The 14,427-nt window shown below is 42.5% G+C and overlaps 2 protein-coding genes across 6 annotated transcripts in view; both read left to right on the top strand.

Moving 5' to 3' along the window:
• LOC113217460 (U-scoloptoxin(05)-Sm1a) overlaps positions 1-5,738 on the top strand; it is a 162,212-nt gene extending 156,474 nt beyond the window's left edge. The window contains exons 4-5 of the mRNA XM_052268501.1: positions 2,350-2,407; positions 2,627-5,738. Of these exons, the coding sequence (XP_052124461.1) occupies positions 2,350-2,407; positions 2,627-2,754 (186 nt within the window). The 3' untranslated portion in view covers positions 2,755-5,738. The remainder of the gene's footprint in view (positions 1-2,349; positions 2,408-2,626) is intronic.
• A 1,441-nt stretch (positions 5,739-7,179) lies between these two features.
• Positions 7,180-14,427, top strand: LOC113217440 (serine-rich adhesin for platelets). 5 transcript variants are annotated; one of them, XM_026437333.2, is made up of 11 exons: positions 7,180-7,499; positions 8,501-8,641; positions 9,108-9,376; positions 9,480-9,627; positions 9,710-10,347; positions 10,429-11,522; positions 11,621-12,199; positions 12,281-12,349; positions 12,443-13,083; positions 13,172-13,273; positions 13,357-14,427. In XM_026437333.2, the coding sequence occupies exons 3-11, from the start codon at positions 9,158-9,160 to the stop codon at positions 13,434-13,436; spliced, it is 3,570 nt and encodes a 1,189-aa protein (XP_026293118.1). In that variant the 5' UTR covers positions 7,180-7,499; positions 8,501-8,641; positions 9,108-9,157; the 3' UTR covers positions 13,437-14,427. The 5 variants fall into 5 exon arrangements, with proteins under 5 accessions (XP_026293118.1, XP_026293120.1, XP_052124484.1 ...); XM_052268524.1 differs by lacking the exon at positions 7,180-7,499 and adding an exon at positions 7,742-7,876; XM_026437334.2 differs by lacking the exon at positions 7,180-7,499 and adding an exon at positions 8,073-8,355.

A 14,427-nucleotide genomic window follows, 5' to 3' on the forward strand; every position in this document is an offset into this window, starting at 1 on the left:
CTGCTGCTGCTGCTGCTGCTGCTGCTGCTGCTGCTCCTGCTGCTGCTGCTGCTGCTGCTCCTTCCTGCTGCTCCTGCCACCGCTGCTGCTGGTCGGAGTGACACGTTTTGCTTTTGGGTAAATTAATTCGTGCGGGCCGCTGCCGCTGCCGCTGCCCCGCCCTGCCGCGCGTCTCGGCCCCGCCTGCTCTGCTCTCAACTTCGTCTTTTCTTTCGAATGGATCGGAGAAAACTTTTGCAGTGATGGATGGGCGGAAGACCAAGACCGCGGCAGCGCTCGCGAGCAAATCGAATATGTTTCCTTTTTTTATTATTTGTTATTCTCGCTTCCGCGTCGCTTTTATTTATTTCCTCGTAGTGTGCCGCGGCGGCTGCGGCGGCTTAAAGCAGCTCGCGAGATTAGTGCTCCTCTTCGCCCCCCCCCCCCCCATCCCATCCGACTCGCTCCACATCGACTGGAACGAGAACCGCGACGCCTCAGACATGATGCTAAAGTCTGAGCGGGTCGCCGTTTCCAGACGCGGACCCCCTATGCCCCACGCCACGCCCCGCCGCATCCTGCCACCCCGCACCCCGCCCCATCTCGCCCCGCCCCGCCCGACCCTGCCTCACTCCCCCACCCCGCCGACCAACTCGACGTAAAGCAGTCCAGTAAGGCTGCGGCTGCTGGCCCAGCGACCCCGGCGCGTGAGCCCTGCTGGCCCCTGACTCCTGCTTTACTGTGTGGACCATATGGAGGAGCGGGGAGACAAGTGTCGGCTGGGCAAGTTTCGGGCGGGCTCTATGATAGTGTTTTATCAGAAACCTATTTTTTCAACATTCTTCAAACTTAGGACAAGGTAAAATAATGCCAGTTTTTTTTAACGAAACTGGGAAAACTTTGAAGAACTCCTTTTACTTTAAGGTTAACTCCTCAGATTTTGAGGATGTCTCATCAAAAATTGATGAGCTGGAAAAGATACTGAAAACGTATCGCAGCTCTGGTGACTTTTTCATACCCTTTCGTGGTATGTATTCTTTTTTAGGCAGAGTGGAGGATCGCGAATGAAATTGCTTTGCTTTTACCTGAGGTGACTTCATTTTACTGTTTCTCATTTTCACGAAGAACCGAAAAGGGGATTGGTGGTAGGAGCGCGGAGGGCTGGGGCGGCGAAAATGGGACGACAACAAAAGAAACGGGCAGAGGACGACGTTTTAAATTATTTGTGTGCCACGGACGGGCGAGCGAGCACTCAACGCTAATCATATCTGAATAGTCAAGCGGGTCAGGCGACACATGGCTCGGTTTGGCGAAAAGGGGGAAAAAAAGAAAAACAATCCACGTATCTGGGATAAAGAAGAAGGTAAAAGGATAAGGAAGGTTCGGGAAGTGCGAACGAGGGGTAAGAGAGAAGCGGATATGGACAGCGCATCGTCCCAGGCGAAGGGGAAAGGTCGGGGGGTGGAGCAGGGCAGATCTGACTGTCGCAAGTAAATCACGAAGAAGCGCTCTCACTTTCAGATGTTCCCTTTTAGATTGCACCCCTCTCCTTTATTTTTCGAGTCCTCGGCCCCCAAAACACGGCAGAGGGCAGCGAGGAGGGCGGTACATTTGCCCCATCCCTCGCCACTCCCACCTCTCCCTTCCCGTCTTCAAGCCTCTCGAGCTTCGCGACGATTAACGGTCCTACGCTTTTGTCCGATACGCGCGGGATTCCTTTTTTTCCCCTCAGCTTTTTTGTTTGCTTATTTTTTAACTCCAGTTTATTATCCTTTTGGCCGGGCGACTCGAGGAGGGCTTTTGCGAATGCGGAAAGGCCCGCCCGCCTACCTGCGTGACTATTTGGCTATTTGCACCGCGCTCCCCGCGTCCTGGCGCGCGGCTCGCCCGCGGGGGGAACTCAGCGCCGGGCGACATACACCCGCGGGGATGACGCAGACGGTCTCGGGCTCAAGGGGCAGTACGGGGCCCCTGGACGCGTGTGCCGTACCGACGGCTTAAATTATTCAAAGTATAGAGCGGGCGACAGAGTGGCGAGCGTCCGGGTCCCCAGCCTTCCTGATGACGTCCCGCTCCTCGGAGCGCCTGTGGAGTCTGGGGTAGGCAGTCCCGCCGGGCCGGGCCGCGCTGCACGCCGCGCGTTGCCTACCCGGCCGGGCGGCCAGGAGCGCGCCCTGCGCCCGCTGGAGGGGTTGTGGCCAATACCACGTGACTTTAGCGTGGGAGGAGGTTCACATATTACGGATATATGCTGTATGGAATTATTATATTACGATGGTAACGAATGTTACGGGGGTCCAAAAATTACGTGGGTCGAAAAATTTGAATGATGAGTCTCTGATGAAGGCCGTGCACTTTTCTTTGTTGCAGAAATATGTCAGCGAGGGCATAACAGTGTTAGCGTGCTCTGATGACTGCGTTGAGAAAGGTACGTCCAATATCACAACTAGGGAAAAGTCAAAACTTACAGTTGATTGAAATGCGCAACGGTTTTAACGTGCGACCTTTTGGACAAAGTAACGTAGTTTAATGGCTGGTTTTTGAAATGCCTTTTTCAATCAAAATAAGTTGCTCAACAACTCAATATTTATGTTATGAGAAATAATTGTTGTCAGCGAAATAAAGAGCGGGGACGAAATGATTTCAGAGTCATCATGGGGCGGCTACCACTACTGCTGCAAGACGGACGCGTGCAACAGCGCCTCTGCGCGTGACGTGGTCCCCGCCCTGCTGGCGTCCGTGGGGGTGCTGTGGGGCTGGAGGATGCTGTTCTAAAGCACCACGACGACCAGCACGATTCGGACTGCCCACAGTCCCGTGTGGGGATTCCCAACAGTCAATCGATAATCATTGAAAAAATCGTATGGTACACATCATTTTCTTGTCGGCGCGATATATGTGTAACAAAATCTGTCCTGACTGCACTTTACACGACCAAATCTCGTCGAACGCATAACAACCTTATTATGCAGCGGGCTTGTACGTCAAGAAGCGGAAAGTGCGCAAGCCCACAAAGCTAAATTCTAAATTTTTTAAACTCAACTTCTTTTATTCTTATTTTTGCTCTCTATTGTATAAAGTTCGCTCGTCTATAATAGAGCTTGTCAACGCAAACGGTGGGGAGTCCTGCCATGTTGAGGTCCACGTACCGCTGAGGTCCCTCAGACCCCGCACCCTGACAGGACCAGAAAACGAACCGACCAAGACTTTTGAAAACGAAACAAGGAATTAAAAAAACAAGATTAGACTTGCGGTCAGTCGGTTACACTGCCACACGAACGTAGAGCTTCGTCTTCTCTTTCGGGGATGGCGTGGGAAAATGGAGGCAAGTTTCGATCGCCATTTGCTTGGCATTCTAGGACAATAGTGCTCAACAAAACTTTACAGATGCCCGACGGAAAGAAAGATGTGTTAGCGAGCCGGAGTGCAAATTATAGCCTCAGAGCGGCCCGTGTATACACATCAATTTCATGAAAGGTGCAAACACAAGATGCAAAGAGGATGCATGTTGAACTGTGTTAATTTTGCGTGATGCGAACTCAGAGCTGCATTTCATTTTTGATTCAGAGATAAAACAAATAAATATTTTTCGTGACTTAATTAAGCGTCTTCATACATTAGAGCAGTTCGATTACTTAAGTTCAGCATATCTAGTTTCTTAATGGTATACTTTGTGTTTAGTAGGACAAAAATATATGTAGCTATCTATAGCTAGTCTGCAGTAATGGCGGGTGGTAGTGGGGACTACTTAATCTAGCTCATTTCCCCGGGTTCCACTTCACTTTCGCTCTGAAATTGTTTCGCTATGAGCGGAGGAACAGAAATGAAACGAGAAAAAGAAATCAACTAAGAAGCTCGTTCACATTTTCTGTTTCTCGGAGGCTAAGCGTCATGCCGATGTGATAAATGCATTTGGGGTGTAAATATCTATGAACGTGCATTATTAGTGCTTTTTTGCACAATGTTATACACCGAGCACTTTCTTACGCCGTAGCTGCAAAAGCGCACTGATGGTGCGGTACCATAAGACCAACTAGCATAAATTGTCGTTTGTTTCGAAAAAGATTTCCTTATACATGCTTTACGATACGTCTGTGGATAAAAAATAGCAAAATTATTATTCTTTAATATTTGATATCAAACGGTCTTCCAAACTGTTATTTTCACAGTTTTGTGTCATATTGACGACAAACTTCCAATATTTTTCAACCTTTCATAAAAAAGATTAAGAGATGCAGTACAATTTGGTCGCGGACAAACAGACGCGGAGCGTAACTCTTGAGAAGGTATTGTAAGGCAGCGTTGTGCGCTTTGCCTAGAGTCAATAATCTTATGCTGTTAAAACGCAAGACGAGACGTTACACGACAAGGATTGCCACGACGCCTTGCACTTGGCTTGTTTAGACATCAGCTGCAGGCCTGAAGACCTGCTGCAAACCATATGAGAATAATGGCGGCTGAGCTGAGCCTAATGCCACTTCCTCCTCTCTTCAAGAGACTCAAGTCGGCGCTTTCCCTGCAAATATTCAGTTATAAAGTGATCGTAGGCTGCGGCCTGTGACAAACCATATTTTAACATACATACTAGTTACCCGCTGTAGAAGCGACCTTGTCTTTCAAAATAAGGAACAAAACACTGAAAAAAGAAAGTACAAGTACACCCTTTAAGTGCGCAAACGTGAGACGAGAAGTGCACACCGTGTCCTACCAAGTGTTAGACGGAGTCGGACGCTTTGCGAGTTTACATCCTGCACTTGTCACCATGGTAGAAGCGGAATCTCGCAAATATGAGACCGCGTATGAGACTGCCTTTCATTTCGTGAGACGGTGTAACTTCCTCCTTAAGATTGGAAGGGTAAAGTAAAAGTGGTCGGTGTGTGTGTGTGTACTCGTACTGTTTATTTTGCAGTGTAGTTGTTTTAGTTTTTGTGGGGCCCAAACCGGATCGGGCAGGCGCACACATTGTGCCGTCTCTAAATGGGGATCCCTTGTTGCAACTATACCTGACACCTGACGTGCTTGTTCAAACTAGGCCACGTATGGGCAACCACAAAAAAGACAACCTTGAAATAAAAGGATGAAATAAATAAAATGCATCCTACTCGTGCATAAGCACGCATTTTTATCACTCGCTGATCTATTCCATTGTTTTGTATAATTGATCCTTAGAGAAGAAATATATTACTGTCGTTGTAAATTTTGATCCTAAGTGTTACGTTTTTCTTGTTTTAATGTGTACCTATCGCTGAAAATTAGTCTCCTTCGGTTTTGTAAGGTAATTGATAATTAAATAATCCGTGAAAATTTTCAATATTCAGATGCGTAACGAAGTTCTTTAAGACTTTTATAATGCCTGCATGTTAATTATGAACAATGAGCTTGTGTCAAGTGATGAACGGACCGATGCTGTTGCGATGGTAAAAATGTCAATGTATGCGTTTATGTCGAGTTAACCATGTCTCACATTTAAAAAGCTGCATATTTAATTCGTTGGATTAATATGCTTTCGGTAGACTTTTAAATTATTGAAAGCACCAAATGTATTCATTATGGACGGTCGACCCCGGCATATTTTCAATTTGTGAATGTACGTCTAATTATTTCAATTTAGCACGGAGTGACCCAAATTTTATTGCACACTTAGTATGTAGACTCTTACCATTATAAACTACGTCGCCATGTTGCGTCTTATTCCATTGTGGTTCTAAGGAAATAAAACTATTGTAAAATTGAAGGCAAATAAACTTTACAAAAACGGCTGGTGATCGGGTTCTTTTCTAGTTGTACTCCCCTATCGGTTGACTTTTCAGCTTGCAGACCGGCAGTCCATCACGAGTTCAGCTCAAGTGTTGGGTGACTCGTTTTAAGGTGGAACTCCAATGGAGGAATCTACGCTACCCGTCACCCATCATCCGTCACCCATCACTTGCGATTTCGTGTATTTAAAGCGCGAAATACAATCCTAAGGTGTGTAGTCATATTTATTGTTCACACACATCCTAAGTCTTAACCACAACCCGAGTTGTACGCGTAAATACACGAAATAGCAAGCGATGGGTGACGGATGATGGGTGATGGGTAGCCTAGATTGCTCCATTGGAGTTCCACCTTTAGAATCTATACGCTTTGGTGCACTTGTGTTACGAATCACAAAAGCATATGGATTCTCCAGCGAGTCGCCCGGCCAGACGTCCACGTGCATCTCCCCACGGCCTGACACAGGTGGGTTTCGTCAGAAATTTGTAGGAATGCCACTCTTTTCTATGGCTCCAGCAGCCGGACCTCTCGCAGAGACTGGCCTGGTCGGAACTTCCCCGAGATTCATTCCACTGGGCTGTGCCCTCATTATTACTTTCTTTTGGCCCTCAAACAACAAGACACATTCCAGAAGAGGAAACAAGGTCGCGAGGAGGTTCACGACTGCGCGCGCCAACTTTCTTTTTGTGGACGCCCAGTGTGCCGAAATAATGAAAGCCGATCTGCTCAATCAACGTGAACACATTAACGAGCACGGCCGAATAGAGTGTCGTTGGCGAGAGACTTTACGACGGTCTAGTCCCCCCCCCCTTCCCTCCCTCCTTTTCCCCGCTTCTTTTTCTCTCGTCTCTCGTCTCAGAACTACGCTACGCCATGCCATGTCGCCTGTCACGTCCGCTGCTGGTAGACTCGACGGTCAGCGCCATCTAGCGGCCAAAGCCAGTGCGTGGAGTATCGCCGCTTCGCAGAAACTTGTGGTGCGTTCCGGCAGGTGGCACTGCTGCGGCTCGAGCCTTAACCTCCACATATGTTCCGCCTGTTTTGTTTGTTGTGTTACTTTTAGAAATCTGACTAATTTATACTGTTAGACTGAACATGAGAAATTGGAGTTCTCACACAAAAGTAACACTTACCACTGGTGGCCGCTGCTAAACTCAAACAATAATTAGTAGTTATTCACGTGACTTTGTATGATTCCATCGGACGTGAAAGCTCGGATGACCACAGGTTATCAGCATTTTACATTTAATCAAACCTATATTTTTTGTTTCGAGGCTCATTTTAACGCGGTTTCCATCAAAATTTCGACGTTTTTTTGGTTTGTTTTCCTTAAGATGCAGCAGACGACAACAGCACCAGCTGTCTAGCAGACGACAGACTACGCAAGTCAGATATCGGTCTCGTTCACGGCCCCTTTCCTTTCCCCTCTTCTCCTCCCCTCACCTCTGATTGTACCCCCTCCACGGTCGAATTGCGTTGCATCTGTGGTGCGCCCTTTGCCCTTGTAAAGGATTTTATGAAATTCCACACCGTCGCTGTGACGATGGGATTTTCTGCCCGTTGCATTTTGAAAATTGTGAGACGACTTTTTTAAGTTTCTGAGAAAGTTTGGCGGCCTGTCGAAGTCAAGGCCTTTGCCTCTATCAATCAATTAACCACCGCATGACGTCACAGTGTATTGTAGTGATGGCAAGTGCAAATGTTTTGCGAGGAGGACCAATTATGATATTTTCGGCTGAATTACAGAGTAATTCTCTTATTGCGTAAGTGAATTAGAGAAATAGTACTTCCCTTTTTTGTACCGTCATTAGAGAACGTGGTTTATTTCAACATTTCATTTACAATATTGAAAGAGAAAACAGGCGATTCATGCACCAGAAGGAAGCAAGCTTTGTTGCGGTGTCTGCCGATAACCTTGAGCATGTGAACATTTTGTTTCGTATGCCATTTGCATACAGATTCTCAAACAATTAAATTATGAATGGAGAGTCATAATTTTGGATAGTCTTCTTGAAGTTTGGGCACTATCTAAAACGAGTGTCATTCAAGTCTTCGCTGTTTGGAAATACGAATTGGTAGCGTTAGGCCTACGCGGTTCGGAAAAACTCCTCGAGAAAGTGACATCTTTCCCCGAAAAAAAGTAGGTCATGGTGATTTCATATTGCCTAATACCTTTTGAATGAAAAGATGTTTAAAATCAAGTTACAAAAATTAACTGAAAACGGCACGTTTGCGTTTTACGTATCGGTATTGCCGAGAAATGAATGTGTTGATTCTACGGTGAGTTTGCAAGCTGTTTGGTATCAGCTTGCCTAGCAGAAGTACCTTCCTTCCATTGGGAAGTCAGGAGTCAGTCCCCCCCTCGCGCTCGTCATTACGCTCGTGGTTATAACTGAGATATTCAATATCAGTTTTGTTCTGAATGACTATCACGTTGTTTTACCGAATGAAAATCATGAAATATTGCGTTTGATGTTGTTTCTGCGTGGGTGGGTGTCGAATCAGTGAATTCTGTGTTGGCAACAAGAAATAAAGCAGTTGTGACATTGGGTGACCATGAAATGGCACGTATCAAGCTGACTTCTGCACAATGAAGCGTTTTCTCGTCTTTTGTCAATGGTACACCTTGTTTTCAATCGGTTTATCGTTTTCAAAGTTTCAATGTTTTGTTTAATATCAAATTAGGGTGTGTTCGGTTATATTTGCTGTCATAAATGTTTGGTTGTGTCATCACCACCACCACTACCACTATGTATTTTTACAGTCTCAGCTGATGTACCTTTCTTGTGTATTGTGATGATCTGCCTTAAACAAGTTTACAAAGTGTATCCAAAGTTATGGTGCTGTGGCAAACAGCCTTTATTTCCATCTCCTATTATTGTGAAGTGGAACCTGGTTCAAATAGGTATGAAGGCTTGAATGAATTCTGTATACAAACATAAATGGGTCATTTGTAAACATCAAACTTAGCAACATTTTATGCATGTTTCTTTTTAAATTTTTTATCACTTTAGTCTTATTTATTAATCGATGACTTGTTGATTGCGTTTTAACTCTTATTTTGAATGATTGATCATTCTAAAGTATGTTGTTATAGTATATTTTATAGATGAAATAGCATCGGTCTTGTGTTTTGATAAACTTGAATCAGTAGCTTGCTATTTGGTAAAGCCAGTTATGACAGCAATTTCTACACTTATTTCATTTAGTGATGACAAGCACTAGCTAGATTCATTCATCTGTTTGAGTTTCTTTGATATTTTTGTTTGTTCATGAATAGAATAGTTAGAATTATTCTCACTTAAAACACTCAATAACATGAATTAGACCTCTTGTAATATAGTGATTGAAACTGTTCTGTCTGTTTGCAGGCCTGAAGGTGAGGGCATATGATATTAAAATATAATTTACTAACTTCATTATGGAGAGTCAAGCCACAAGTCAGGGCCTAGAAGAGGGCCCGTCACATCATGCCCGCCGACCTATGAATGCTTTTCTTATATTCTGCAAACGTCATCGCCCCATAGTACGAGAACGCTATCCACATCTTGAAAACAGAGCTGTCACTAAAATTCTTGGAGAATGGTGGGCAAATTTGGAACGAGATGAAAAAGCATCATATACAGAGCTAGCTGCTCAGGTAAATTTGATCTCGGTTCAAAATTATTGTTTCACTACATGAAATTTCAGATGACTGGATTTGTTTTAATGTTGTTTATTTATCTCCCTGATGTTTTTCACAGTACAAAGATGCCTTCTTGAAAGCTCATCCAGATTTCAAATGGTACAAGTTACCTGCACCTCCGTTACGACTTTTGAATACAAGACCTAATAATACTGTGAAGGCTCCAAAGCCATCAACGGGAGTTATCACTCCAGGCAAACTTGCAGGTAACATTTAAAAATTTTTTTGTGTACACTTCTTAGCTGTGGTTCAGCATTCATGTCTTTTTTTTTAATTTTTACTCTTTAGATGAAACTCAACTAGGTGGTCTGAGCAGCTTACTTTCAGCAACCTCATCCTCTATATCTTCAACTCCATCGACTGGTATTGTAGTATCTGAAAGTACTACAACTGGTGGTTCATTAGATTCTCATGCAAGTGCAGTCCCATCTAGTTCCTCACATGATGGGGACAATAATCCTCGAGCGGAGAATTCAGAGACAGTTGAACTACCTGAGCCGGAGTCACTCACAGTTGAAGGCAAATTATCATCTAGTAGCTCAAAGTTTGCTCCATCAGTGGTTACCTCCCTTGATACTCTCACCACAGCCACAATAACTTCTGCAGGTCAACAAACCTCTTTACCTAATGTACCTGCTATTCCTCCAACTCCAAACTTACCAAATTTTCCTATGAAGCCATTGTCTCTCAATATTATTTCTTCTGATTCACCTTCATCGAGTGATGCTCCCTCACTCTTAGTTGACCTCAATGTACCTGCAAGCTCTGTCAAAGATTCTCCTCCAGCTCTTGCATTGTCATCAAAGATTGGTCACCTTCCATCGCCTCCCTCTACACCTCCATCACCACTAACTCCCAACAATCCAAATGTGCCACGGCCTCCTAAAAAAAGATACTTGCAACAAGCTCTTGCATCAATGCATGATGTAAGTATTTTATACCTTGGTCATCCTGGTTTTTGATTGATTTATCATTTATTTACTGACTGACTTGCTTAATTCTTACAGGGTGGTGATGCTGAAAGCCCATCACGCACTGATGATGAAGTGGAAACCAAAACTTTTCAGGCTGATCTCCATTTTAATTTTAACAAACTAGAGCTGGAAAGCCAATCTGACATTACCCTTTCCCAAAGCAGTAAGAAGTCGGAAGAGATTTCCAAAACAGATGATTTGCCGAAGGCTGGGTCTCATGTGAAGTCTGAAGGCATAGAAGATGATAGTAGAGAGACAACATTTCAAACATCACAACAGCAATTGATAGAAAGAGTTGTGGACAGACTGTGTCGTTTTACAGATGTAACTCACTTAAAAGATTCTGAAAACACCACACAGCTTGAAAGGGATGCTTGTGTCAGTACAGAGGTCTTAGATAACAGTCTTTCACCCTCGAAAAGCAATGTAGAGGGTAATAATGGAAGTTCGGAGGGTTCTTGCAAGTTGGATAATTCCCTAGATAAGGACTGTGAGGCTGAAGTCAAGCTGCCTGAAATTCAAGCTGCAGTACAAAATGTTTCAGTGCAGAACAACGAGGTGCCTAGTAGTCTGATTTCTGATGTCCCAAAGCTGGTTGGTACAATTCAAAACCAGTCTGTTAACCAGGTAGTCATTGACTCCTGTAAAGACAAGGAGGATACTTCTGATGAGTTAACCCCAGACGCACTGCCTGATAATAAGGCTAATGAACAATATACTGAGTGTTCATCCACAGAAGGCACATCGCAGGACAATAAGTCCAATGACATTGATAAACCTTTAATAAAAACTGAAAAACAAACTGATTCTATTACTTCTAGCAATATTTCTGAAATACAGGAAATTGTGGGAGTAGTGGATGCAAGTTGCATTGAAAACTGTGACAGCGACGAAGTTGCTGCTGCTGTTGGACTTTTAAGTCTTCCTTTCAAAACCATTGTGAGCCCTACTGAGAGTTTGGAAAGTGGAGAGGAAGACGGTGAACAAGGCACCTCATCGCATATGTTAAATGCTAATTCTGAGGGAAGAAGGAGCTCATCACGTGCTTGTAAAGGTCTAAGATACAGAGAGTTTATGATGGAGGGAGGCCTTACACGTGGCCGCAAAGGTCGAAGAGGAATGTACAAGTAATTTTTTTTTTTCTTATCTACTTGAGTTAAATCGAGTTTTCTTTCCTTTATTATCTATTTAATGATCTTACTTTTGATCTCTTTTCTTTTTCTAGGCAAGAAGATATGATGAACCCTTTTTTGTCTCCTCAAAAAAGTAGAGAACAAAGAGATTTCTACCAGAATTCAACAACTCTTCAGCTTGAAATGTACAAGAAAGGGACTAGGAAAGATCACAATTTGAAGAGAAGATCCGTGTTTCAAGATGTAATGCCTTATGGGAAAATTAGAAAACCGGAATCTCCCATACTTGATGGACCAGATCCAATAACTGGCAATTCCTTCCAACTGCCTGGTTCTGAACAATCGCAATTTTTTTCCAATTTGTTGGGAGACAGTCCACATAATCAGAAACATCATATGGAAGGAATAAGTATTTTCGCTTCCACAGCCATCCCACGGTCACCAATAGAACCAAAAAATAATCTTACTCTTGAACCCTCCAATAACGAATATCCTGGACCAAAAGACACAGCACAAGTAGATGCAAAATTCAACTCTAAGGACTATTCTGGTCAGTCTTCCACTGTTACAGGTGTAGACATTACAGAAACACATGAAATTCCAGCGACCAGACCAATAAAAAGCAAGCCATACAAGATTATTAAGAAGAAGAACTTGATGAAAAAGTCAGGGTATGTGTGAAAAACATCTACTGTATCTATTGGCAGTACTATCTAAGTATAATCCACTTCATGTCAACATTTTTGTTACAGCTTTGACTCAAAGAAGGAGAGTGGGTCATCTGCATTGGTTTTTGATTCTTTGCAAGGCACTCAATCACGGTAAGGAGAAACTGCTGATATTGTATTATACAGTAGTTTTCATCAATGTTCCATTTTTATAATGATTTTTGATAATTTTTTTATTATTTTTAGTGACTTTAACTTAGAGGAGCGAATTGGTGCCCTCCCTGCTCTTAGTTTAGAACAATTTCAACTGAGAAAGAAAGCACGTAAAAAACGTGCAAGCGACAGTAATGCATCTGATCATGATAGAATGAGATCTCATGATTACCTTCCAAAGGTTTCAAGAAAACATCGATCTGTCCATGGAAAGATCTCTTCTTTGAACAATGACATGTCAAAATCTAGTCAAGTTTCTTTGATCAGACAGGGAGAAACAGCTACTGTTCATAATGTCTTTAACGAAACAAATAATAATGATCCCCTTAGTGTTGCAACCAAAAGAATGCATGATTTTGAAGGAAAAGAAGCTGTAAGTTTGCAATCTGAAAAGTTACCCTTTAAGAAGAAAGTGAAAAATGATGCATTACTCGCCAAGAGTAGTGATCTGTGGAATACGGAGATGAGATTATTTGACAGCTCATTGAAACGCAAAAGTGGTACAAAAAAGATGAAGTCTAGTGCAACAGATGGATCTTCTGTTGTGAGACTGCCTAACACGGGTAGCAGCTCTACTAGTCTAGCAGTCACTGTGACTTGCAGTAGTCGATGTGAAGCACATTCGCAAACAATCCCTTCTTCCATCAATAATAACAACATACATAAATCAGACGGTAATAAGCGAATGAAATTTAGTATATTATTAATATAAATATTATCTCTGTAACTTGGCAAGCCTGATAATTTGCATCTTTTCTATAGGCGGTCATGTATCTTTACCTAACTTGGTTGGAAGTCAGAAGAGGAAGGCTCGCAAGCAAAGCATAACCAGACGTACTCCTGGGTCGGAAGCAAGCTTGAAAGGTAAATAAGAATACTGTATGATCTTGTGTTAAAATTTTGTCCATCAGATGGAAATAATTTGTGATGTTTCTCTGAATCAACAGACACTGCAGTGCTCGAACCTTCAGCTATCTGTGGTCTGGCAACTCTTGCTGAGGTTGCAGCTGCCAAAGTACATCTTTAAACCTACAATAACCATTTAAAGGGTACACGACTTTCCTAAAAGTATTTTTATAAGGATGATTGTTTTCTAAGTGATATTTATTATGTCTTTAGTGACATGTACATCCATAGAGATGTAAATTCAAAAACAACTAACTGTTTGTGACTGTTATAATCTGCCTGGACTCCCACATCAAGATTTGCTCAGCATAGAGAAATTTTCAGAAATTCAGGGATGTCTGTGGCAAGTATAAAATTTTATCTATTTTAAAATCACTGTTTTCTATTGAAAGATTTCTTTTATTCAGCAGGAACTGAATTTTGTTAAAAATTTAGAGTAAAACATTTAAATTTCATTTCACTAGAAGGCAATTCTGGAATGTTTTGTTTGTTTTGATTTGTTGTACATAATATATTAAGTAGCATATATGGTTTATTTTCTTGGAAAACCTATGATTAGAATGTTATGTTTTTGATTTAGCAGAATTTAAATATTAAACTATCCATATGGTACCAAAGTCCAAAGCATGTGTCTTTCCAATTGGTACATTTCTTTTTCTTCTCCAATTGCCTCTAAAATGAAAGACTGTCAAAATCAATCAAACATTAATGAAATGTGAGAGTTAAATATGAGATGACCGTAGCTTCTTATTGATGTATTGCTGCTGAATGAGCATACTGTAGAGCATTTTCTTGATGGTATTTTGTTAATAATTCATTCCTTTTCATGCGTACTTCTGATAGAAAGATCTAGGTGCAGGTACGTCTAATACATCTGAACTCACTTGATGCCTTTTGATACTGCCGGTATACATTAAGGGCTACAGTATATCTTTTAATGTCTGGTGCAATTACATGTCTTTACGTTTGATCTGCAACTTATGATAACCAATAGATTTATTAAATGTTGTATTTGATGCATGAGGTCAAACTGTGCATTACCCCCAATTGTAGTAATTTTGCAAAATTCGAAGGACTCTTTCCTTCTAAATAGAAAGGCTGATTAAATTTTA

This window comes from Frankliniella occidentalis, unplaced genomic scaffold, assembly GCF_000697945.3.
Source record: "Frankliniella occidentalis isolate FOCC.00 unplaced genomic scaffold, Focc_3.1 Scaffold71, whole genome shotgun sequence".
In the NCBI taxonomy this organism is placed as follows: domain Eukaryota; kingdom Metazoa; phylum Arthropoda; class Insecta; order Thysanoptera; family Thripidae; genus Frankliniella; species Frankliniella occidentalis.